This window comes from Mastigoproctus giganteus, chromosome 11 (genome assembly GCF_048544385.1).
Source record: "Mastigoproctus giganteus isolate SK-2022 chromosome 11, ASM4854438v1, whole genome shotgun sequence".
Taxonomy (NCBI): domain Eukaryota; kingdom Metazoa; phylum Arthropoda; class Arachnida; order Uropygi; family Thelyphonidae; genus Mastigoproctus; species Mastigoproctus giganteus.
The window spans coordinates 96,765,492-96,789,571 of NC_143585.1; the positions used below are offsets into that span (position 1 = coordinate 96,765,492).

At 38.7% G+C, this 24,080-nt stretch overlaps 1 protein-coding gene across 4 annotated transcripts in view; it reads right to left on the reverse strand.

Moving 5' to 3' along the window:
* LOC150078282 (armadillo-like helical domain-containing protein 3) overlaps positions 1-24,080 on the reverse strand; it is a 405,573-nt gene that overhangs the window by 373,747 nt on the left and 7,746 nt on the right. For all 4 annotated transcript variants that reach the window (XR_016547653.1, XM_090385517.1, XM_090385515.1 and 1 more), the window contains exon 2: positions 9,706-9,845. Coding sequence is in view for 3 of the 4 variants with exons in the window: in XM_090385517.1 (XP_090241643.1) it covers positions 9,706-9,783 (78 nt within the window). In the remaining variant the exon portion in view is untranslated. The remainder of the gene's footprint in view (positions 1-9,705; positions 9,846-24,080) is intronic.

The following is a 24,080-nucleotide window of genomic DNA, read 5'->3' on the forward strand; positions in this document are numbered from 1 at the left end:
ATTGCCAAGTCTCTGACAGGGAATATCAGAACGGACATATGCACAAGTACCACCTTTGAGGCGAAAGGAATCATACAGCGAATAATTTGGGCATCTGAGATGAGCAGCAGTTGAATCAACCGATAACTGAGATTCTGTCAGAAAAAGGACATGGGGTTTGGCAGACTGCAAGTGGAAATGGACATCATTGAGATTAGAATTAAGATGACGTATATTTGTGAAATGAATTAGGAAGTGCTTAGGAGGTTTAGATCTTTTCGCAGATAAGCTTGCTCTATTAGTTTGACAATTCATGGTGTATTCAATAGTAAGAAAAAGTGGGTGGGACATGCTGTATGAAGTAATGAAATTTTTGGATATGGCGTAAACATGGTAAGAATATACCCAGATCCTTGACATAACGTGGCCTCGGCAATGCTCACCACATTGCCGAGGCCACGTTATGTCAAGTTAGATACTGAGAACTTCAAGATTATACACTAGCTGATCTGGAAGCCTCCTAGAGAGTTACCAATAGGTTCGGTCCGGTGTACTAACTAGTGAACACCGTTTTAGAGCTGTACCCTCGAAATGTAAGGAATATTGGATCTCGCCACAACGTTCATCATAACCTCAAAAGTCATCAATCATACTGCATGATGGAAGAGATAGGGAAGTGTTGACCGGAACTTAGCTCTAGAGACTAAACATGGGTTCCACCACTTCAAGCCTCCAATAAGCAAAGTGGTGGTATTTCACCGGTTGATGAGAGTCATCTACCACCTAGTATTGCCTGGTAACATAGAGAGGCGGCATTCCTCCATGTGGTGTGGGTGCCACACCTCGACCCCTACTTACGTTGGTTCACACCTGGGTGGTCACCCACCATGTACTTGTGCATGGAGGTTATACCCAGAATTATTAACAGTCCCACCATCATGAAGGTGCAAGCGGAGGATTTGGCTGTCACAGACCGGCCGGACTTCGCCGAAATTGGGTCCACTTGACTTGAGTATCACCCGAATATCAGTTCCATCAGCGTTTTAGACTCCCAGGTAGCAAGTACAGCTTGTCTGGCATATCTGAGAGAATGTCTGTGACAACCTCAAGGACCAAGTTGTTGACGCATTGGCTTCTGTGGCCATAATGCACCTCCCAAGGTTTTTGCAGTACTCTGATCCAAGCCCGAGGCAGGATTCAAACCTTTGGGTTGTCTTTGGGTTGCCAGGTAGGCACTTTACTCACCCGGCCAGCCTGGTCGGCTCCAATTAGTATGTGACTGCTGCTTGTTTTTGAACTTAGTTCATGTTTATTTCTGTGCATAGGGTAATTATGGTATCTGGAAAGTTCACCACCCACAATTCGCCGTGCACAATTCACCACCAGAGTTTAATTAAATACTTTATTATTATAATAACTATGATAAAAAAAATAATTACAAATAATTGAGTTGCAGATAAAAGTATTATTAGTACAAAGAAAATAGTCAAAATAGAACAATGAAATTAAATTTCCATATGTTTGTATGATGGGTCGATATTTGTTCTTCAAAACCTCTATGTCAACCTTCCACAGAATTGTTTGTCTTTGGCAAACCTTCAAAAACAGTTTCAAATAAATTCCACGTTCCGTGTGAAAAATGTGGATGCCGTCGTTGCTGCCTTCTTTGTGGACGTCCAATCCACATATCTTCCAAGCAGCTGAGAACTTCAGGAGGAAAAATTACACTTTCACATAAAAACTCAAATACATCCACTACTGCAATTGATGACACAAAAGCTAATGCATATAACACATGCAGCTTTAATGCGAAATCTGCTTCAGTTTCGTACCGTTGCTTCAGTCTATTTCTCTGAATGGTACGAAAAATACACCGAGTGAAATGGAAGAAACAACCTCAGTGTTTTGCATTCGGAAATTCCTTCTTACATGCACTAATCATCGCCTTCTCAAAATCGATGGTTATCGATAATGGTGAAAGTGATGGCTCTAAATTCTTTAACTATTGTAGAAGAGTTATGTAGGTATATTCTGACTTGTCAGGTAACATACTTTGCCATTAGTGCATACACTAGCGGCAAAGACAGATTCTGTTTCAAACCATGTATTGTGTATAACTGATGGAATAGCAGTGGAACAGTTTTAGAAGTTCCATCAGCGTACCAGTGGTAACTTTTTGCCAATAAATGGAGGTTGCATTGTGTTGAAAAAATTAATATCCGCTTCTCTTCTGGACCGGAATCAAAAAAGTAAAAACTGTTCTCCATTGCATGTTTTGGCATATTCTTAGGGAAACTGAAATATCACTACGGTGATTTGGAAGAGCTGGACCAGACATATGTTGATCTCTAATATTTCTTATTGTTCTTTTAATACTGCCTACACGTGGAAGGTTAGGGGCTGCCACTAGGCTGCATTCACTAGTTGCACTTGATATTATGTAATGGGGTGATTCATTTGTAGTTTTTGCACTTGTAAAAATTATATCATAAACTTTCATTGCTTTACTTCTGCTGCATCACCACGATGATTGTATTCTTTCTTCCATGTTCTAACAATTTTGTCGTCAACTGTACTGACTTGCACTTGACATTTTGTTTTTTGATACTTTTCACATTTCCAATGAGTCTTTTCTTAAATCTGCTTGTCTTTAAAGAAGCAGTGACTGCCAATTATCAACTTCCTCTTTCCTTTTTCTGTCTGTATAAACTGGAGAGACATTTCGGACTGCTAATAAAGTAGGGATTGGAGCAAAATTAAGAAATGTCGTATTTATATATCCTCTTAGGTATACTACTTGGTTTGCAAGTGACAGAAAAAATACTATTTTATAAAATAAATATATAAAATCGTTACATAAACAAACCCTGAAGATGAATTTTCCCAGTGGTGAGTTGTGGGCGATGAATTGTGGCCAATGAATAGATCTGGTAATTATACGTTACACATAAGTACTCAAAGGAACAGTGTAGGTATGATTTTTGCCTATATATCCCTAACCTGCACCATTCCAATGGTTCTCTACCCGACCCCCAAATTAGCAGTTCCCTTGAACCCTTAACTCATCGTTTTATTATTAGTAGCAGTAGTAGAGCTGACAAATGATAAAGGAAGCAAGCATATACAACATTGACCAAAAAATAAATTACACTCCTCATCTGCCCATCCTCTCTAATAATAAGCCTAATTCTCTCTTCAAGTTATTCAAGCTACGCACTGTCACAACAGCTGATGGTAGTTTGTTCCAAAAATTAATTGATCTCTGGCTGAAAGCGAATTTTCACACATCTATCAACGCCACCATCCTTTTTCAATTTATGTCCCCTTCTGTGTAGGGTCTGAGAAAGTGTTAGAATACCATCATCAATTATTCAATCCATTTAAAGACTTATCAAGTACTGCAATTTGCAGAACCAAAGTCTTTTAAAGTAACAGTACCTCTTTGCATTTTTGACTAATCTGGCTGCTCTTTTCTATATCAGTTCCAAGAGATCCACATCTTTCTTAAAATGAGACTTGCAAACCTGCATGCAATACTCAAGATGCAGCAAAACTATTGCCATATAGAATGGGATAATCACTTCTTTGTCCAGGCTGGGTAAAATTCCTGTATATCATTGACAGAACCCTAGAAGCTGTCCTAGCAACTTCTCTGCACTGCTCAGAGAACCTCATATCAGACTGTATTCTGGGATTACTACTACCTATACCAGTACCTTGCATTTATCAAGGTTAAACCCCACTTCTTGGGACAACCACCTAGCTTATCTAGGTCTTGCTGCAATAGTATGCTTTGATTCCTGTCATTAACCACCTGCCAACCTTCGTATCATCTGTCAAACTTGGACAATAAGTTTGATATGCCTTCATCAATATCATTAATAAATGCTGTAAACAGTAGAAGGGAACAGCACTGAACCCTGAAGGACTCCACTAATAGCATCAGTAGAAGAAGAGCAGTGCACATTTATAATCACCTTCTATCCTCTGCCATTCAACCAACCCTTTATGCATAGCAGTCAGTAACTTGACCCTAATGCCTCACAGCTCCAATTTGTATAGCAGGCTTTCATGTAGAACAGTGTTAAATGCTTTAATGAAATCTAAATATGATGTCAAAATTATTTTTTTTGCATTCAGTACCTTTGTTACTGCATCATAGTAGCTAATCAGATTGGTTATGCAAAACCTCCCCTTCACAAATCCATGTTGTGATTGCTATATAACTCCATCCCTTTCAAGGTGATCTTAAAATTATTTTTCCTGGAAGAGAGATCAAGCTTACAGTTCTGTAATCAATTTGTTCTTTGAATTTTGCCCCCCCCCCCTTGTGAGTAGAAGAGACATTTGCACATCTATAATCTATACAGACCTTCCCAGAATGGATGCTCTCAAAATTATGGCAAAAGTTTGCTTACCTCTACTGCTGCTTCTTTTAATATAACTGGACAGAATCCATCAGTCCCAAGTGCCTTATTTTCTTTTAGCTTCAGCAATTTCTCTTCCACTTTCTTCTCAATTATAACAAAATCATTTAGCCCAGAGTTATAACTTTGTGTACTTCTAGCATTCCCATCCTTAAAAACTTCACATATGAATGTACATGCAAATGTAGATGTGAATGTAGTAAGCTAAGGCTTTTTATACCACTCTTAAGTGGTATTAAAGCTTAGCAGCTTATATGATTACTTTCCTGAATGCCTCCCATTTAGAATTTGCAGTTGATAATATCATCATTTGGTCCTACTGAAAGGAATTTTAAAACTGTGTCAGACAACTGCAGTTGCCTGACAAATGCAACATCCCTTCCCCTTGACAGGAGTATCTTTCAATATATCCCACATAATTATATTATGATCACTGCCACCTAATAGTTCCATTATATGGATGTTCTTAATGATGATCAGTCACTGCCGATAATCAGATTAAAAGTATTATTTTCTCTTGTTACTGTTCTAACATGCTGCTGCAGAAAATAGTCAAGCAATAAATCCGGAAAATTTCTGCTACTATGTGAGTAACCAAACCACAAGTTCCAGTCAATATCTGGTAAGTTAAAGTCACAATTATGAGATATTCCAACCTACTGTCCCACTCAATCTGCCTGTGTAGTTGTTCACTTCACTCATCAAAGACATTTGGCCTATAGAAGATTTTTATTCTCATTTTAGTTTTCCCAGTGCTTATGTCACACCAAACTGACTCAACATTGCACTTGCCATCCACATTATCTAGGTGTACTGCCTTAGACTCTATGTGATTCTTAACAAAAAACTCTTCTCCCATCCTGTCCTGCCATGCATGTACACATTGCATTATATGAGTGTCTCATTTTAGGAAGGATGTAGAACTGCTAAACAGGTGCAGAGAAGGGCAATGAGATTGGTAAAGAGAAAAAAATGGTGTCTTACCAAGACAGGCTTCAGTTCTGCAATTTGCACCATCTAGAGAGACTAGGCACCTGTGAGGTAATCTAAATGAGGTGTTTAAGACTTGAATAGACTGAGCAAGCTCAATGCTGATGACATTCTTTCTCTTACTAAGACTACACACCGCAGGTGGCATAAATTCAAATTGAGGAAGGATGGTTGCAGAATAGATGTATGGAGGTTTTCCTTCAGCCAGTGAGTGGTTGATTGTTGGAACAATTTACTATCTGGTGTTGTGGAAGTGGGCAGTTTGAATAAATTCAAGAATTACACATATTATTGGAGAGGGGTTGGATAGGTGACGTGGGAAGGGTTTTTTTTTTTTTTTTTGCTGATGCTTTATAAGCTTGCTTTCTTGCATCATATGCTATTACTAATAATAACATTCAAATTCAGCATTACTTATCTCTAAGTGAACTGTTTCCGATATCTCTACTATGTCTGTGTCTACATCTTAACCAGTAATTCAAATTCATCAAATTTGTTTACTGTATTCCTAGCATTATTATGCAAATATACAGGTACCTTTTTTTTGGTTTTGGTAACCCCTAACACAATCCATGTATTCGCTTGTTGCATGACATGCAACAGGCAAATACATCAGCAGAGTCTTTGTAATCTATGACACTTTCAAGCTGCTAGATGTATTAATAGAAGCAGTGCAAGAATTTATAATTTAACCCCTGCCCGGAACATTTTTTTCCTGAAAATGTGCCATAACGGATCGACTTTTATTTTACAGATTAAAAGTATGCATCATGCAAATACTCACTGTACAGTTTTTTGTGTTTTTTATAAATTTTTTAGTAGAAAATACATGAGTAATTAACCCATTTGGGCTATCCCGAGTTATCTCGTGTATGCCAAAAAAGTGTGCAAATTATACAGAATTTTTTAATAAATTAGCACTTGAGCTAAAATAAAGAACAGAAAAACACTCTTTTTCTGTTCTTTATTTTAGTGGAACGCACAAGCAGTAACCTCCCACCACAAGCAATAATCGTGAACTAACTACATTTTGACACACGGCCACCGCATCAACTAACTACATTCTGACACACAGTGAAGTGAGCATAGCTTACGGGCTGCAGTTCAAGAAGGCAGCAAAATATTTTTTGATGTAAATAAGGTATTGTTTTCTAATTGGTTAACACTTATCAGTATTCGGCATTTAGGACAGCGAATTTTATTCTGCTTACTGGCAGTACATAGGAATGCATGCTACTGTTCTGACATTGCTGTACAATAAGTAAATATAAGTAAAATGAAAGCCAGTCATCTTCTGCCAGTCATAAGAAAATCTCGAGAAATCTCAGGATTTATCTGGCTAATGCAAAATTAGCCAGATAAATGCCCGAGAAAATACATTTCGATCATAAATTTGGAGGTATTATTGTTTGCTTCAGGTATTATTGTATCCTGAGATATTTCATGTAGTTCCAAATAACTTTTAAAACTAAAAACGAGATATCTCAGGATAATCCACGAAGGGGTTAACGTAGTCACATTCCTACAGCTAGCACACAGAAAAGATTCGCAATCAGCTAGAGTCAGCTCTGCATATATGTGACAGCGAATACAAGGAAAAAGGCTATAATTTATAGATGAAATAGTCAGTGACAATTTCCTCATCAGTCATGACAACCTACATGTTGCATATCCTTTTAGTTGAAACCATAATTTAAATAAAAAGTAAGGTAAAGGTAAATAACAAAAATATCAAAATAAGCACTAATGAATTACCTTAAAAATTTCTCCCTTAAAAATTAAATTACAATTACAAAAATTATCACAATATACTAAAATATCGAAATGGAAGCAACTAATAGTTTCAAGTTTATCTTTATGTTTTTTTTTTTTTTTTTTATTTGAACAGAATTAAGTTTTGCTTTGTTGAAAGTTACATAATTATATAAAAAACAATATTTTTAAATTTTCAAATTTTTCAAATAAAAAAAAATTTCATACAATAATTAATGAAATCCATTAGTAAAAGCCATATTGGCATACTCCAAGAAAAATTCAAAAAAGTAAAAACTTTTTTCAGAAATAAATAAAAGTCATGCACCTGTCAGGTGTAGCATGGCTACATTTGTTACAATAGTGGGTGTGACCCCTGCAGCATTAAAAATGTTCCACATCTTTGATGCAAACACTATCATTTGATCCTGACCTGAGTGAAAAATATAATGAATCAGTTTATCCGATCCAAATGAAGAAATGATGGATATTCCCACTGTATTCTTCAACTGAGCAGAATCAAAACTTAATATAATTTTGCCATGAGAACAAGATTTGTAAAAGAGACTGAAATGTCTGACCTCTATTGTATTTAAGTTATCTAAATTTATATAAATTCTTAATTTGTAACTGAACTAAAACTCCAAAGTTATCCAAGTTCATTGTACTCATTCGAATATCTGTCATTTTATTTTGGTAAACATTTAATTCTATACTGTTACACAAATAAGGTGTCTTTCTATTATCACCTGGTTTTGGTGCATTATAGCCTTAGATGCTAATGCGTCAATAAAACCCAACAACCAACCAACCAATATTTCTATTAAGTGCCATTCTTTTATCCACTGAACTGTTAAATTGTTCATATAAATTATTATATTATTCAAATAATGTTGTAATCTTACACTGCATGCTATGATTCCCACAACCTACTGTTATGATGCCTCAAAATCATGAGATTTTGTAATATTCACAAACAAGAAGTAACTTTTAATACATATAGACTAAATATTTATAACAACAATCTAACAATCAATGAAAATTGAAAAAAACTGTTCAATTTAATTTTTTCCAATATTCACTGGGGTTACAAGTGACAACCTAATATCAAAACTTAGTCACATTATGCTAATGAATGAAGAAACGGTTATTAACTGCTGACAGAAGAAGTATGCCAAAAATTTTAACAAAAATAAAAGTTAATGGACAATTTTTAAGATCCATTACTAGCTACATTAATAAAAAGTTAAACTAATGCATAGCATTTAAGGTCAGATGCACCCGGTGGCTTCCCACGTCTGCACCATATGTACTCTGTGATGAAATGCAGAACTACTGCAAAAGGCCAGGAAAAGTGTAGTGGCTGGTTTATGTAGTATCATGTTTTGTTCTGTTGTTGTGCCTGGCTGTTTGGCTGCAAGGTCCCTAGTGGGACTCTACATTGCTCGCCGCCACCACCACCACTACTACTGGGAGGTTAGTCAGGCTGCCCATTATACTCTGGCTGGTCTCCACCCGGATCACCTGGGCATTCTGGACAGAGACCAAGAAAAAAGGGAGGATGAGTGGGGGGGGTAGATAGCATGAGAGTGGAATTGATAGTCAGGAGGAAGATAGAAAGATGAGGAAGGAAGGAGTCCTTCAGTTGAGGCAGATGGGGGTGATGAAGAGTGGGTTACTCCCTGTTCTGGGGGGCCCTCCCAGTAGAAGGGAAAAGTTGATAGAGTTGCAAGGCTAGAGTGCCTGCATAGAGAGGGTCGCCATTTGGCAGCTGTTTTCAATGATTCATCCAAGTGAGCTCCCTTTAATTGTTAATTTACTGGTCTTGCTGCTGGCTGAGCTGCAATAAAATTGTTCTCCTAATCTCAAAAGCAGCTTGTGAAAAGGCTGAGAGCTGTTTGTAGGCATCTTCATTAGCACGGAAAAGGTGCTCCTCACCACGAGGAAGAGACAGTAGAGAGGTGAGTATGCGGCTTCTAGGGGCATGGTTGTTGTTGTTATTTGGTTTTTAGGAGCATTAGCAACTAAGGCCATATTGCTCCGGGATATGTGGTGGTCATTCCCTGAATGACCTTTCCGCATCCTCCGTATTTGGTGGTGACGGGCTCGAACCCCGGTCTAATCAAGAAGCGTGTGCTACGCACTGCTGCTCCTTCCCACCTGGCTACGGAGGCGCCTCTCTAGGGGCATAGTTAAGGTGGCAGTCGTAAAGCATATCTTTTATATGCAGTGTGACAAATTCTTAACATGAATAACTGCCTGACTAATTTGGAATTATCCAACATCCAAGCATTAAACTTCAAATTAAAGATTTTTTTTTTTTTACTATTTAGAATAGCCTGGTCACTGACTATTTTAAATAATAATCCTTTAGAATAGCCAGGTTTAAGGGGGAAAAAATAATTTGAAAAAAAAAACTAATATTTCAAATTATCCACTTCCATTATCCATTTTGAATCCAAACTCCACTATTTACTAACTAAAATACTTAACACCTTCAATTTATAGGCATTAGATCATGTGATATTTTAGATAAATCAAAGGAATTTCAACTCACTCTAAAGAAAGCTTCATATATCTGAACAACTTTTTCTTTCAGTGGTTTCTTTGAACTACCTTGTTTTACCATATTCATTGCAATAAAAATCTCATATAATCATGGTTAATTATCTGTCAGTAAACTCCAATTAAATATATCTGAAAAATGAAAAAATAATATTACATCATATACAAACATATATAAATAAAAATGAAAAAATTTACATACATTTCCTATCTTTAAACAAAACAAATGTAGGTACTTAAAAAAAATGTAAAGCTTTAATGGATTACATCTCAGAATCATTGTCAAGGGACAAACATATATGGAATGCACTGAGGTGGTTTTTTTGTTATTTTTTTTATGAAAACTTCAAACACAAAAGGTATTAGAACTATAGTACTTAGTACCATACATGGACTAAAGGTTGAAAAGACTGAAAAGGTTTTGGGAATGCCACCTTAGATATAGGAAAAATATTCCATGGTATGGTGGATTTGAGATTTGCACAGAGTGAGTAGTTGTTCAGAAGAAAAGTAACACTGGAAACAAAAGAGAAAACCCAATTTTTTATATCCAAAGGAAGTAATATTTGTGATGAGCTTATGCCAAGAGAGAATGAAAGTCAGAGTAATCCATAATAGAGATATGTAATGATGTTTAGAAATCTAAGTGTCAGTGAAGATGAACAGAGGTGTACTAAACTCATTTTTGTAAGATGTAAGCCAAGACTCAGTTTTAAGATTGAAATTAACTAATTTATTTGTGCCCACTGGAGAAATACCTGGAGAAAGATCAGCATTTAATGAATCGTGGTATATATATTCGAGATGTTTAACCGGTTTTTGTGGGGATAAGGTTTCTCAAACTGGAAGATGAAATACAATGTGCTATCATCAGCAAAACTATGGATAGGATTTTCAGTCAGTGGAAAAAGGTCATTAATACAGAAGGGAAGGGAGGGAAAGACAGGAGAAAAAGAGAAACTTGGAGAACACCAGCACTAGTGGAGAAGTTAGAAGACAGAGCCATCTGCAATCACCTACAGAGAGTGATAAGGAAGAGGAAACTAAATACCCAATTGCAAAAAACAGATGTCAATCCATAAGATGGGAGCTTGTTTAGAATAGCTTTATGATTTTATCCATAGATGAGTAAAATAAGCCAATATATCATCAGTGGATCGATACTAACAGAATCCACATTGGTGATTGCTGATCAGATGGAAGGTTTGAAATAGCTTAGTAGTTGGCAGTTAATGGAATTTCCCATTACTTTGGAAAAAAGTAGAGGTAAGTGCAATGGGATGATAACTGGATGGGAATGTTCTGCCACCTCTTCAGGAACTGGCTGAATATGAACAAATTTCCAAGCAGATAGAAAAATAACAGTGAAATTACAAAGTATAAAAAGGCAACAGAAAAGAGGCACAAACTCTGTAGCACAGGTTTTGAGAATGAGTGGAGAAATAACATCAGGACGTGGAGCATTCTTGGCATGAAGGTTGTTCAAAATTTTTCTGAGATCCTTTAGACTGAATGTTAGGAGTTGGTTTACCAAGGTAGTCAATATAAGAGTTAGAAGAAAAATAGGATTCTAGTAAATTTACTTTATCACTAGCTGAAAAGGAATAGAACCAACAGGTTTTAAAACAGAGAATAAAAGTTGCAGCCAATAGTTTTGGAAAGAGACCAGAATGTTCAACTACCACTTGGACAAGAAGAAAGTTTTCTACTCTTAGCCTGTTCAACACCCAGTTTGTTGAATTATAATTAATAATTATAAGCTTTAGTGTAGGCAGAAATTGAAATTGGAGATTCAGATGAAAACTAATTGCAATATGCAAATCCTGAACAGCAATATCTGCATCAACATGCATTAATATGTAATACCTTATCTTGAACAGCCTTATCACATGACGAAAACTGGAAAACCAAGGTTTAGACAAAGGAAGAAATTTTAAGGTGGAGTCTGGTATAAAGGAATTCATCCCTACAACAATAATTTCAGCTGACACAACCTGATCAAACAATGACATCAAAATATTTAAAACAGTAAATGACTCCAGGAAAAGAAGAATAGAAATCTTGTATAAATCTTGCTGATCATCCCATTTTGCCCTGTTGTAATGCCAAACAAAACAAAGGCTTTCCTCTCAGCCTCGAGAGGAAAGGCTCCATTGGAGAAGAGACCATCACCAAAAAAGTTGTAATGTAAAGTGCTTAGAGTACCACACACCTCGACTGTGTACTTTGAACGACTGTTTGTGAGAAAAAGATTGTTCAGTGGGTGGTTAAGATTGTCTGGGGTTCTGGTAGTAAATGAACAATCTGTATGAGGTCATCAGTAACTGCAACAGCATCAGCATCTTGAGACCAGCTGAGTTCATGTGACTAGAAAACTGATTGTTCAAAGTTGTGAACATTAAAATCTACAAGGAAAATTACATCTGTTAGGAAAGTTGGAATGGAGAAAGTTGGGTTTAAAAGAAAAGAAATAAAAAAGTTCCAAATGATTAATGGAGTTGGGAGAATTATAGACAAAAGAGATGAATTTAAGAGAACACTGAAGAGGGAGATTTTAAGCAGAGAAGATCAAAAAGAGGAGATTCCAAATTAGTAAAAAAGGTATATCAGGGCAGATATAAGCACAGGTACCACCTCTGATGTGAAATTATAGTGCAAATAATTATGCTGGGAAGTAGTAATTCCAGATTAACATACACTGTGTAGTACCACACTCAGGGTAGTAGAGAATGAAAAAGACCCGAGGATAATTTTGCAGTTAGATATGAAGTTATTTGAACAGTGCAGACAGGCTGCCAAAGCAACCGATGGGGTTTTATTGATGATATACAGCATGATCCTGCAGTGCTTCTTTAACCAGTGCCTCCATTAATTTACCTGGAACAGAAGTTAAACTAACAGGTCTATAATTACTTGTGTCAGCCTTTGATCCTCCTTTGTGAATTGGGGTTACATTTGCACATCTCCAGTCTATGGGTACCTCCCCTAGACTGGAGATGTGCAAATGTAACCCCAATTCACAAAGGAGGATCAAAGGCTGACACAAGTAATTATAGACCTGTTAGTTTAACTTCTGTTCCAGGTAAATTAATGGAGGCACTGGTTAAAGAAGCACTGCAGGATCATCTAGACAAGAATTCAGTTATAGCTCAGACGCAGCATGGTTTTGTTAAGGGCAGGTCTTGCCTGACCAATTTGATTGGATACTATGATGTAGTCACAAAAGAACTGGATGCAGGGAATAACTTTGATATTATATATTTGGATCTTAGAAAGGCTTTTGATACTGTTGCACATGGAAGACTGCTGCACAAATTGGAGCAGTGTGGCATTGGAGGCAAATTGCTGCTATGGATAAGGGGTTGGTTGAGTGGCAGAAGACAGAGAGTGGTAATCAATGGACACTGCTCAACGTGGACTAATGTTATTAGTGGAGTTCCTCAAGGTTCAGTGTTGGGTCCGTTGTTGTTTTCGGTGTTTATGAATGATACTGATGATGGGATATCAAGTTTAATGTCCAAGTTTGCAGATGATACAAAGGTTGGCAGGGTTGTTAAGGACACTACTGACGCTATGCTGCTGCAACAGGATCTGGAAAGGTTGAACAGATGGGCTGAGAGGAGGCAAATGAAGTTTAACATTCACAAATGTAAAGTACTACATATGGGAAACAGTAACCCCAGAGCAACATATCAACTCTGCGGTACTACACTGACAGTGGTGGAGAATGAAAAGGACCTGGGGGTAATTGTGCAGGCAGATATGAAGTTCTCTGAGCAGTGCAGACGAGCTGCAAGAGTAGCTCATGGTGTCTTGTCAATGATATACAGGAATTTTTCTAGCAGGGATAAGGAGATGATTATTCCCTTGTATAAGGCAATGGTTAGGCCACATCTTGAGTACTGTATACAGGTCTGGAGGCCTCATTTCAAGAAGGATGTAGAACTGCTGGAACGGGTACAAAGAAGGGCAACAAGATTAGTGAATGGAACAAAGGGTTGCTCTTACGAAGAAAGGCTTAAGTTTTGCAAATTACAGAGTCTGGAGACTAGGCACCGGCGAGGGGATCTGATAGAGGTGTATAAGGCTTTGAATGGTTTGAGCATGCTCAATGCCAATGGGATTCTTCATCTTGCTCAGAATAATCACCTCAGAGGGCATAAATTCAAATTGAGGAAGGACGGATGTCGGATAGATGTGCGGAAATTTGCCTTTGGCCAGCGGGTGGTTGGTTGGTGGAACCGACTTCCATCACTTGTTGTAGAAGTTGATAGCCTAAACAAATTTAAAGCTCAACTGGACAGGTATTTCGAACGAACAGAGGGGTGAAATGGGAGTGGGGTTTTTTTTTTTTTTTTTTGGCTGATGCTGAATAAGCTTGCTTTCTTGCATCATATGCCTCTACTAATGCTAATGCTAATTTTGCCACTAGGAATAAGGAGTAATTATCCTGTTGTATAAGGCAATGATTAGGTCTCACCCTAAGTACTGCAGACAGGAATGGACGTCCCATTTTAGGACAGACATGGTTCTGTTGGAATAGGTGCAGAAAAAAACAAGATTAGTGAGAGGAAAAAAAGGATACTCTTACTGGAAAAGGCTTCAGTTCTGAAAACTGCAGTGCATGAAGACTAGGCACCTGCAAAGAGATCTGACTGAGGTGTTTAAGGCTTTGAACAGATTGAGAAAGCTCAATGCTGATGGAAACCTTCCTCTTGCTCAGACTACACGTAAGGGAACATAAATTCAAACTGAAGATGTAGTTATTTGGTTTTTAGGAGCGTTAGCAACTAAGGCCATATTGCTTCGGGGATATACGGTGCTCATTCCCTGACCTTTCCGCATCTTCCATATTTGGTGATCATGGGCTCGAACCCCGGTCTAATCAAGAAGCATGTGCTATGCACTGCTGCTCCTGCCCACCTGGCTACAGAAGTGCCTCAAACCGAAGAAGAATGGTTGTAAGGTAGATATGAAGAAATTTGCCTTGAGCAAGTGGATAGTAGATTATTATATCAGTTATATGGTGCAAGGAAGCCTGAGGCTTATGCAGCACCAGCCAAAAAAAAAAAAAAAAAAAATTCCAGAGTTACCCTGAGAGAGAGAGGTTTGTTGAAATAAACTCCCATCTGGTGTTGTAGAGGTGAGTAATTTCAATAAATTCAAGGAAGAAGTGGACAAACTGTTAGAGGGGATGGACAGATGATATGGGAAGTGTTGGCCTTTTTATCTTCCTTTTTTTTGGCTAATGCTATAAAAGCTTGCTTTCTTACATCATTCGCCATTCAGTAGATAAAGTAAAAAATACAGGGTGCTACATGTATAAAGTAAAGAAATTTTGGATGTGGCATACACAAGGCAAGAATATATTCAGCACACTTCCCTGACGTAAGGTGGCCTCAACAATGCCTTCCTGCATTGGTCCTTGAGGTTGTTACAGACATTCTCTCAGATATGCCAGAAAAGTTGTACTTGCTACCTGGGAGTCTAAAACACTGATGGAACTGATATTCAGGAGACATTCAAGTCAGGTGGACCCAATTTCGGTGAAGTCCGGACAGTCTGTGACAGCCAAATCCTCTGCTTGCACCTTCACGATGGTGGGACTGATAGTAACCCTGGGTATAACCTCCATGCACATGCACACTGTTGGTTAGGTACCTCCGTGGCAAGGTGGGGACAGCAGCAGAGCGTAGCACATGCTTCTTGATTAGCCTACGGTTCGAGCCCGTGAGCCACCAAATACGGAGGATGCAGAAAGGTCAGGGAATGACCACCGCATATCCCTGGAGCAATATGGCTTTAGTTGCTAATTCTCCTAAAAACCAAATAACAACTGTTGGTGACCACTCAAATGTGAACCAAAGTAAGCAGAGGTCGAGGTGTGGTGCCCACACCACATGGAGGAAAGCCACACCTCTATGTTACCAGGCAATACTAGGTGGTAGATGACTCTCATCAACTGGTGAAATACCACCACTTTGCTTATTGGAGGCTTGAAGTGGTGGAACCCATGTTTAGTCTCCTGAGCTAAGTTCTGGTCAACCCTTTCCCCCATCTCTTCCATCATGCAGTATGACTGATGACTTTTGAGGTTATGATGAACATCATGGTGAGATCAAATCTTCCTTACATTTCAAGGGTTCAGCTCTAAAATGGTATTCATAGACCGGCCGCTAGTAGGTACACCAGACCAAACCTACTGGTAACTCTTTAGGAGGCTTTTGGATCTGCTAGTGTATAATCTTGCTACCTCTACTCTGCCACATAGTAACTGGAGAGAGTCCGAGCAGTGTGTATAAGGGAGGCATTGTCGGGACCACGTTATGCCAAGGATCTGGGTATATTCTTATCATGTGTATGCCATATCCAAAATTTTCATTACTTCATACGGCATGCCCCCCCCCCCATTTTCTTACTATTGAATACATGAATTATCAAACTAACAGAGTAAGCTTATCTGCAAAAAGATCTGAACCCCCCCCCCCCCAAACACTTCCTAGTTCATTTCACAAATATACGTGGTCTCAATTCTAATCTCAATGATGTCCATTTCCACTTGAAGTCTGCCAAACCCCATGTACTCTTTCTGACAGAATCTCAGTAATCGGTTGATTCAACCACTGCTCATCTCAGTTACCCAAATTATTCGTGTATGATTCCTTTCGCCTCAAAGGTGGTACCCTGTGCATATGTCCATTCCAATATTCCCTGTCAGAGATTAGTAATTTGGAATCTCCTCTTTTCGATCTTCTCTGGCTTAAAATCTCTCTACCTCATTGTGTCAAATTCATCTGTTGTCGCTACCGTTCTCCCAACTCCACTAATCACTTGCAGCTCTTTGACTTCCTATCTTTGCAACTTGACTTTCTCCAGTCCAACTTTCCCAACAGTGAAGTAATTTCCTTGGTGATTTTAATGTTTACAACTCCAACTGGCTTCTGTTTTCTAGTCGCACCGACCTAGCTGGTTGAAATGCTGAGGCTTTTGCAATTACTAATTACCTTGCACAGATTGTTCATTTACCTACAAGAATACTGGACAATCCTAACCATGTAGCCAACACGCTTCATCAATTTTCCTCACAAACAACCCTTCTAAGTATATGGTCGAAGTGAGTGGTCCTTTAGGCACTTCAGATCACAACTTGGTGATTGTCTCTTCTCCAATGGAGCCTTTATCTCATTGCTATTCCAAACCTCACATTGTTTGGCATTACAAGAATGCAAAATGGGATTACCTGTGAGATTTCTTTTCTTCTTTTCCTTGGTCGGATTACTATTTCAAAACTTCTGACATAAATGTTTGCTCAGATCATGTCAGTGAAATTATTCTTGTAGGAATGGAATCCTTTATTCCACACTCCTCTTTAAAATCTCGTCCTTTATCTAAACCTTGGTTTTCCAATAAATGTGCTAAGGCCGTTCAAGAGAAGGATGTTGCATATCATAATTGACTTGTTTCCAAATCTTCGGTTTCAATTTCTGCCTACACCAAAGCTTGCAACAATTGTAAAGCAGTTATTAATCAGTTTAAACTAGATCTGACGTAGCCGAGTGGTCAGCAGCGAGAGTGCATAGCACGCGTTCCTTGACTGGACCAAGGTTCAAGCCCGTGACTACTAAATACGATAAATATTTGTATTGACGATTTATTGTAAACTCTACTGACTTTGTTGTCGTGCCGGAGTATAAACAGAAAATTTATTTATTTAAATTTTGAACAGGCTAAGAGTAGAAAACTTGCTTCTTGCCCTAATGATAGCCGAGCATTCTTGTCTCTTGCCAAAGCTTTTGGCCAAAAATTTTGCCCATCTCTGCTCCCACCTCTGTCCAAACCTGACGGTTCTGTTGTCACTTCAGCCAAGGATAAAGCTGACCTGCTAGCATACCATTTTTCTTCCGACTCAAATATTAATGACTTGGAATAACACCTCCCACCATTCCCAGCATGCTCCATTGAATGCCTCTTTTGGTCTTCCGTCAAAAGGATGTCAGAAGGATTTTGTCAATTCTTGATGCTAAGAAAGCTCCAGGTCCTGATGGTATTTCTCTACTTGCTCTCAAAATCTGTGCTCCTGAACTTACTCCTGTTCTTTCACTTTCTTATTCCAAAGGTGTTTTTCCTTCTGCTGGGAAATTTTCTCATATCCAGCCAGTTCCTAAAAAGGATGACAAATCCCTCCCAATCAAAATATCGTCCCATTGCAATTACTTCTACTCTTTCTAAAGTAATGGAGAAATCAATTAACTTCCAACTCTTAAACTATCTAGAAACCTTCCGTCTGATCAATGATCGCCAGTATGGATTCCGTCAGTGTTGATTCACTTGTGATATTCTGGCTTGTGTTACCCATTTATGGATAAATTCAATGGAAAAGTTCGGGGAAACACAAGCAGTTGCTCTTGGCATCTCAAGGGCTTTTGATCTTGTTTGGCATAAAGATCTTCTAAACAAGCTTCCATCTTATGGTTTGCCAACTGTTTTTTGTAATTGTTATCCAGTTTTCTCTCTGATCACTCATGAGGGTGATGGTAGATGTCTCTGTCTTCTAACTTCTCCACTAATGCCGGTGTCCCCCAAGGTTGAGTTCTTTCCCCCACTCTTTTCCTCTTGTATATTAATGACCTTCTTCCATTGACTGGAAATCCTATCCAAAGTTTTGCCACTGATAACACATTGCATTCCACTTCCCATTTTGAGAAACCTTGCCCTGCTCAATCAGCTTCAACTTCTCGAAAATTTGCTACCAATTCCTTAAATGCCGATCTTCAGGTAATTCTCCAGTGGGGCAAAAATAACTTAGTTGATTTCAACCATTCTAAAACTCAGTCTTGTCTTATATCTCTCAAAAAGGATTCTTCTGCTCCTATGCTTATCTTTGGTGGCACTCCAATTTCTAGGCAAAATGATATCTCTCTCTTTTGGGATTACCCTGACTTCTAATCTCTCTTGGAACAAGCACATTACAAATATTGCTTCCTCTGCATCTAAAAAACTTGGTTTTCTCTTTCACGCTCTGCGTTACTTTTCTTCCAAACAGCTGTTCACTCTGTACAAATCGCAAATCCGCCCTACCATGGAATATTGTTCCCACATCTGGGGCGGTGCCCCCAAAACCTCTCTCAGGGCCTCTAGATTCCATTCAGAAGAGAGCATTTAGGTTAATTAATGATTCATCTCTAACGGAGTCTCTTCACTCGCTTTCTCATAGACGTACTGTTTCTGCTGCATGCCTCTTCTACAGATACTTCCATGGGCACTGTTCTTCTGAATTAGCTTCTATAATTCCCACTCTCTCTTTCAAAACAGTCCAAACACATGCTGCCACCAGCCAACATCCATTTACTGTCCAACTTCAAACTCACAGGACCAACTTTTCATCTTCCTCATTTATTCATTCAACTGCCGTTTTCTGTAACAACCTTCCTTCGTACATATTTTCTGAAAATTAGTCTACAGAAATTCAAGTCTAATGTCAACAAATATCTTCTTACGTCTTCTCAACCTCCAACCCAAGCACGGTACTAAGTACTTTAGGTTATAATACCTCTCGTGTTTGTGGTTTTCTTTAAAAAAATAAAAAATACTATGTGGACTCCCTCTAGTAATTAGCTAGCAGAGTAGAGACAGCAAGGTTATACACTAGCCATTCTGGGTGCCTCCATCATACCGAACCTATTGGTTGGGTATGATGGTGGGCTATCTAGCAGCCAGCCTACAATAACCATTTTAGAGCGGTGTCCTTGAAATGTAAGGAAAATTGGATCTTGCCATGATGGCCATGATAATCTCAAAAGCCATCATACTTGCATGATATGAGCTGCTAGAGCTTTGTTCTGGATACCAAACATGGATTTCACCTCTTCAAGCCTCCAATAAGAGAAGTGGTGGTACTGCACTGATTGAGGACTCATCTGCCACCTCATATTGCCTGGTGCCACAGAGGGGTGGCGGTACTACCCCTCAACACCTGCTTACATTGGTTCACATCTGGATGGTCACCTCCAGTAATGTAGGTATAGTGTTTCATGACTTGTACACGGGGGGGGGGGGGATGTAGCAGCCAGGGTTACCAACAGTCCCACCACCATCCTGAAGGTGCAAGCACACATTATTATTATTATTAGCGTATGGTGAAAGGAAGCCTGAGGCATATGCTGCACCAATCAAAAAAAATATCTGACTTACCCTGAGAGTGAGTGAGAGTGAGAGAGAGAGAGAGAGAGAGAGAAGGGAATCACCAAGAAAGAGAAGAATGATGATATCTGGCTCAGGACCCTGGGTGTGTCAAGCCCATACTCACCAGATGTGAGCCCCTGGGGTTCAGGATGGTTATCAAAGAATTTGGTTATAAAAGAATGACCAGACATCACAAAAATTTAGTCCACTAGACTCATGAGTGTCGCTTGAATATCAGTTCCATCACTGTTTTAGATTCAGAGCTAGCAAGCAAGTGCTATCTTGTGATAACTGAAATAATGCTTGTGACAAGCTTGATGGACCAATAAGTACTTGAGTAACTACTCAATTAAGTTTACAAGGCATATAATTTTACAATCAAACTACACTTATAGTAGTTACGATGGAAATATTTGTTAAGCATTACAGCTAACACTGTATACACATCAAATTGCCTTCTATTTACCACACGCTGTGGGTAACCAGTCAGTGGCATCAGTAGTACTGCCCACAAATGAATTATTGGAGCGATCTGGAGCGTGGGGTGTTGGGGGTTTCAGGGACGGATGGCAGTCATCCTGAAATAGGTGGGTATATGGGGTGTGTTAGGGTAACTAAGAATAGGAGTAGGAGCATATATGCTTGCATGTATACCAATGCTAGAAGTATAGTAAATAAATTTGATGAATTTGAAGTGTTGGTCAAGATATCAAAGGCGGATATTGTTGGGATAGCAGAGACTTGGTGTCACACAGATATAAGGAATGCTGAACTGGAATTTGGGGAGTACAATGTGTACAGAAAGGATAGACAGGATAGAAAGGGAGGAGGTGTTATGCTGTTAATTAAGAAAACATAAAATCAAAAGAAGTGCATCCAGTTGATATAGATGAACAGTGCACTGTTGAGTCAGTTTGGTGTGACATAAGCACTGCGAAAGCAAAAATAAGAGTAGGAGTGTGTTATAGGCCTAATGACTAGAATGAGTACAATGAACAATTGTAGAGAAATAGAGTGGGCTAGTAAATCGGAATGTCTTATAATGGGGGATTTTAACTTCCCAGATATTGACTGGAACTTGTGGGTTAGTCACTCACACACTAGTCAGACTTTTGTGGATTTATTGGATGATTGTTTTCTGCAGCAGCATGTTCGAGAGGCAACCAGAGAAAGTAATACTCTTGATCTGGTTATCAGCAGTGATCATTCGTGTATTAAGAATTTGCAGATAAAGGAACCACTAGGTGGCAGTGATCACAGTGTACTGATTTGGGATTTACTTAAAGATTTAATTACCATCAGGGGTAAAGGAAAGGGGTTTTGCTTCCGTAAAGGTGAGTACAGTGGTCTCCGACAGTTTTTAAATTCTGTACAGTGGGAAAAACTGACGATGTTACAAACAGTAAATTCTAAGTGGGAATCATTCAAGGAATTAATCGTGGAAGCTACTAAAAGCCTATTAAGAAATATTGGCCAAGGTTTAGGCCTAAATGGTTATCTAATGAACTAATGAGACTTGTAATAGAGAAGAAAAATGCATGGGATGCATATAAATTATCAAGCGACTCAGAAGCCTATGGCAGATATAAGGTAGTCTGTAATCAGGTGACAAAGGAGGTTAGGCAGGCGAAGGCAGATTACAAGAAATCCTTGGCAAAAGATGCTAAGAAAAACAGCAAGGATTTCTTTACTTATATAAACTCTAAAAGGAAGGGGATGAATCTGATTGGTCCACTTGACATTGATGGTTCGACTGTTGATGATCCTGCTCAGATAGCAAACAAACTGAATGAGTATTTTGCATCTACATTCACACATGAGGAATTATTAAGGTTTGAAAATGGCAAAAGGTTATCAAATTGTAGCAGGATACTTAATGATTTTGTAATAACTGAAAGCAAAGTGGAAGAGAAATTGTTGAAGTTAAACATAAGAAAAGCACCTGGGGTGGATGGGATCTATCCAGTTATATTAAAGGAGGCGGCAAAGCAACTAAGCAAACCCTTAGCCATAATTATGAGAGCATCCTTGGACTCAGGGGAGGTTCCCACAGACTGGAGATGTGCAAATGTATCCCCAATTCACAAAGGGGGATCAAAGGGTGACACGAGTAATTACAGACCAGTTAGTTTAACTTCTGTTCCGGGTAAAATAATGGAGTCACTGGTTAAAGATACATTCCAGGATCATCTACACAAGACTGCAGCAATAATTCAGCCACAGCATGGGTTTGTTAAGAGAAAGTCTTGTCTGACAAATTTGATAGGATATTATGATGTGGTTAGAAAGGAACTGGATGCAAAAAATAATTTTGATATCATATATTTGGATTTCAGGAAAGCTTTTGACACTGTTGTGCATGGAAGACTATTGTACAAATTGGAGCAGAATGGTATTAAGGGTAAGTTACTACAATGGATAAAAGGATGGTTAAGTGGGAGAAGACAGAGGGTGGTAATCAATGGGCGCTGCTCTTCATGGACTAATGTTATTAGTGGAGTCCCACAGGGTTCGGTGTTAGGTCCACTGCTGTTTTGTATATTTATCAATGATATTGATGAACGTATATCAGGCTTAATGTCAAAGTTTGCAGATGATACAAAGGTTGGCAAGGTTGTTAATGACAGTAATGGCAGTGTGCTACTGCAACAGGATCTAGATAATTTGGGCAGATGGGCTAAGAAGTGGCAACTGAAGTTTAACCTTGACATATGCAAAGTACTGCATATGGGTAGAAATAACCCCAGAGAAATGTACCAACTGTGTGGTACTACACTTAAGGTGGTAGAAAATGAAAAAGACCTGGGAGTAATTGTGCAGTCAGATATGAAGTTTTCTGAGCAATGCAGACAGGCTGCCAGGGCAGGTCATGGGGTTTTGTCAATGATATATAGGAATTTTGCTAGCAGGGAAAAGGAGGTGATTATCCCTCTGTATAAGGCAATGGTCAGGCCACGCCTTGAGTACTGCGTACAGGTCTGGAGGCCTCATTTTAGGAAGGATGTAGATTTACTTGAGCGTGTACAGAGAAGGGCAACAAGATTGGTGAGGGGAATGAAGGGATCCTCTTACCAAGAGAGGTTTAAGTTCTGCAAATTGCAGTGGCTGGAGACTAGGCACCTGCGCAGTGATCTGATTGAGGTGTATAAGGCCTTGAATGGGTTGACCACGCTGAATTCTGATGGGATCCTTCCACTTGTTCAGATTACGAACCTAAGGGGGCATAAATTCAAATAAGAAAAGACAGATGTAGATTAGATTTGCGGAAATTTGCCTTTAGCCAGCGGGTGGTTAATTGCTGGAACAAACTTCCATCTGTCGTTGTGGAAGTTGATAGGTTGAATAAATTTAAGGAGGAACTGGACAGGCATTTGGAGGGAATTGCTGTGATTTTTTTTTTTTTTTTTTGGCTGATGCTGCATAAGCTCATACACTTGCTTTCTTGCATCAAATGCCACTGCTACTACTATTACTATTTCATTTGTGGACAGTACCACTCCCTCCATGCCATAATTCAGTTTGTGAACATAAAAAATGTGGTGGAAGAAGAAATTATCACCAAATTATGGAAACTTGTGGTGAAGAATATGAAATTTTGTGGTGGAAGAATTAGCATAGGGGACTGAGAAAGGAGTAGTAGACCCAATAACAGAAAACACTGTACTTGCTGAAATTGTGATCAGCAACATCAGAGAGATTATAGTAAGTGAACTGCAATGTATCTTGAATTTGTCACATAAAGCAGTCATCAAATTCATTCGGAAATTTAGATTTAACAAAGTGTGCATCATTATGTGCAATGGGTACTCTTGTGGAAGACCACAAGAAGCCACAAATGGCTTTAAGAAATGCTCTTTCATTTCTGAAATATCATGCCAGTGGTCAAGAATTTCTCAAGAAGGCTGTCATGGGAGCCAAAACTTGCTTTCGACATCATTCCCAGAAGCAAAATGTGCCACCATGGAATAGAAACAATCTCCACTATAAAAAAGTTTAAGATTGTGAAGTCTGCTGACAAAGTGATGGCCATGGTGTTTTTTGGAACGCAAAGTATTTTAATCATAGACTTTATGCATACAAGCACAATGGATGACTCGTTATGCAATACTGACATGTTAGCCTTTAAACAAAAACACTGACTCTCCAGAAAGGTGCTCTGCTACTCCACAACAATATATAGCCATC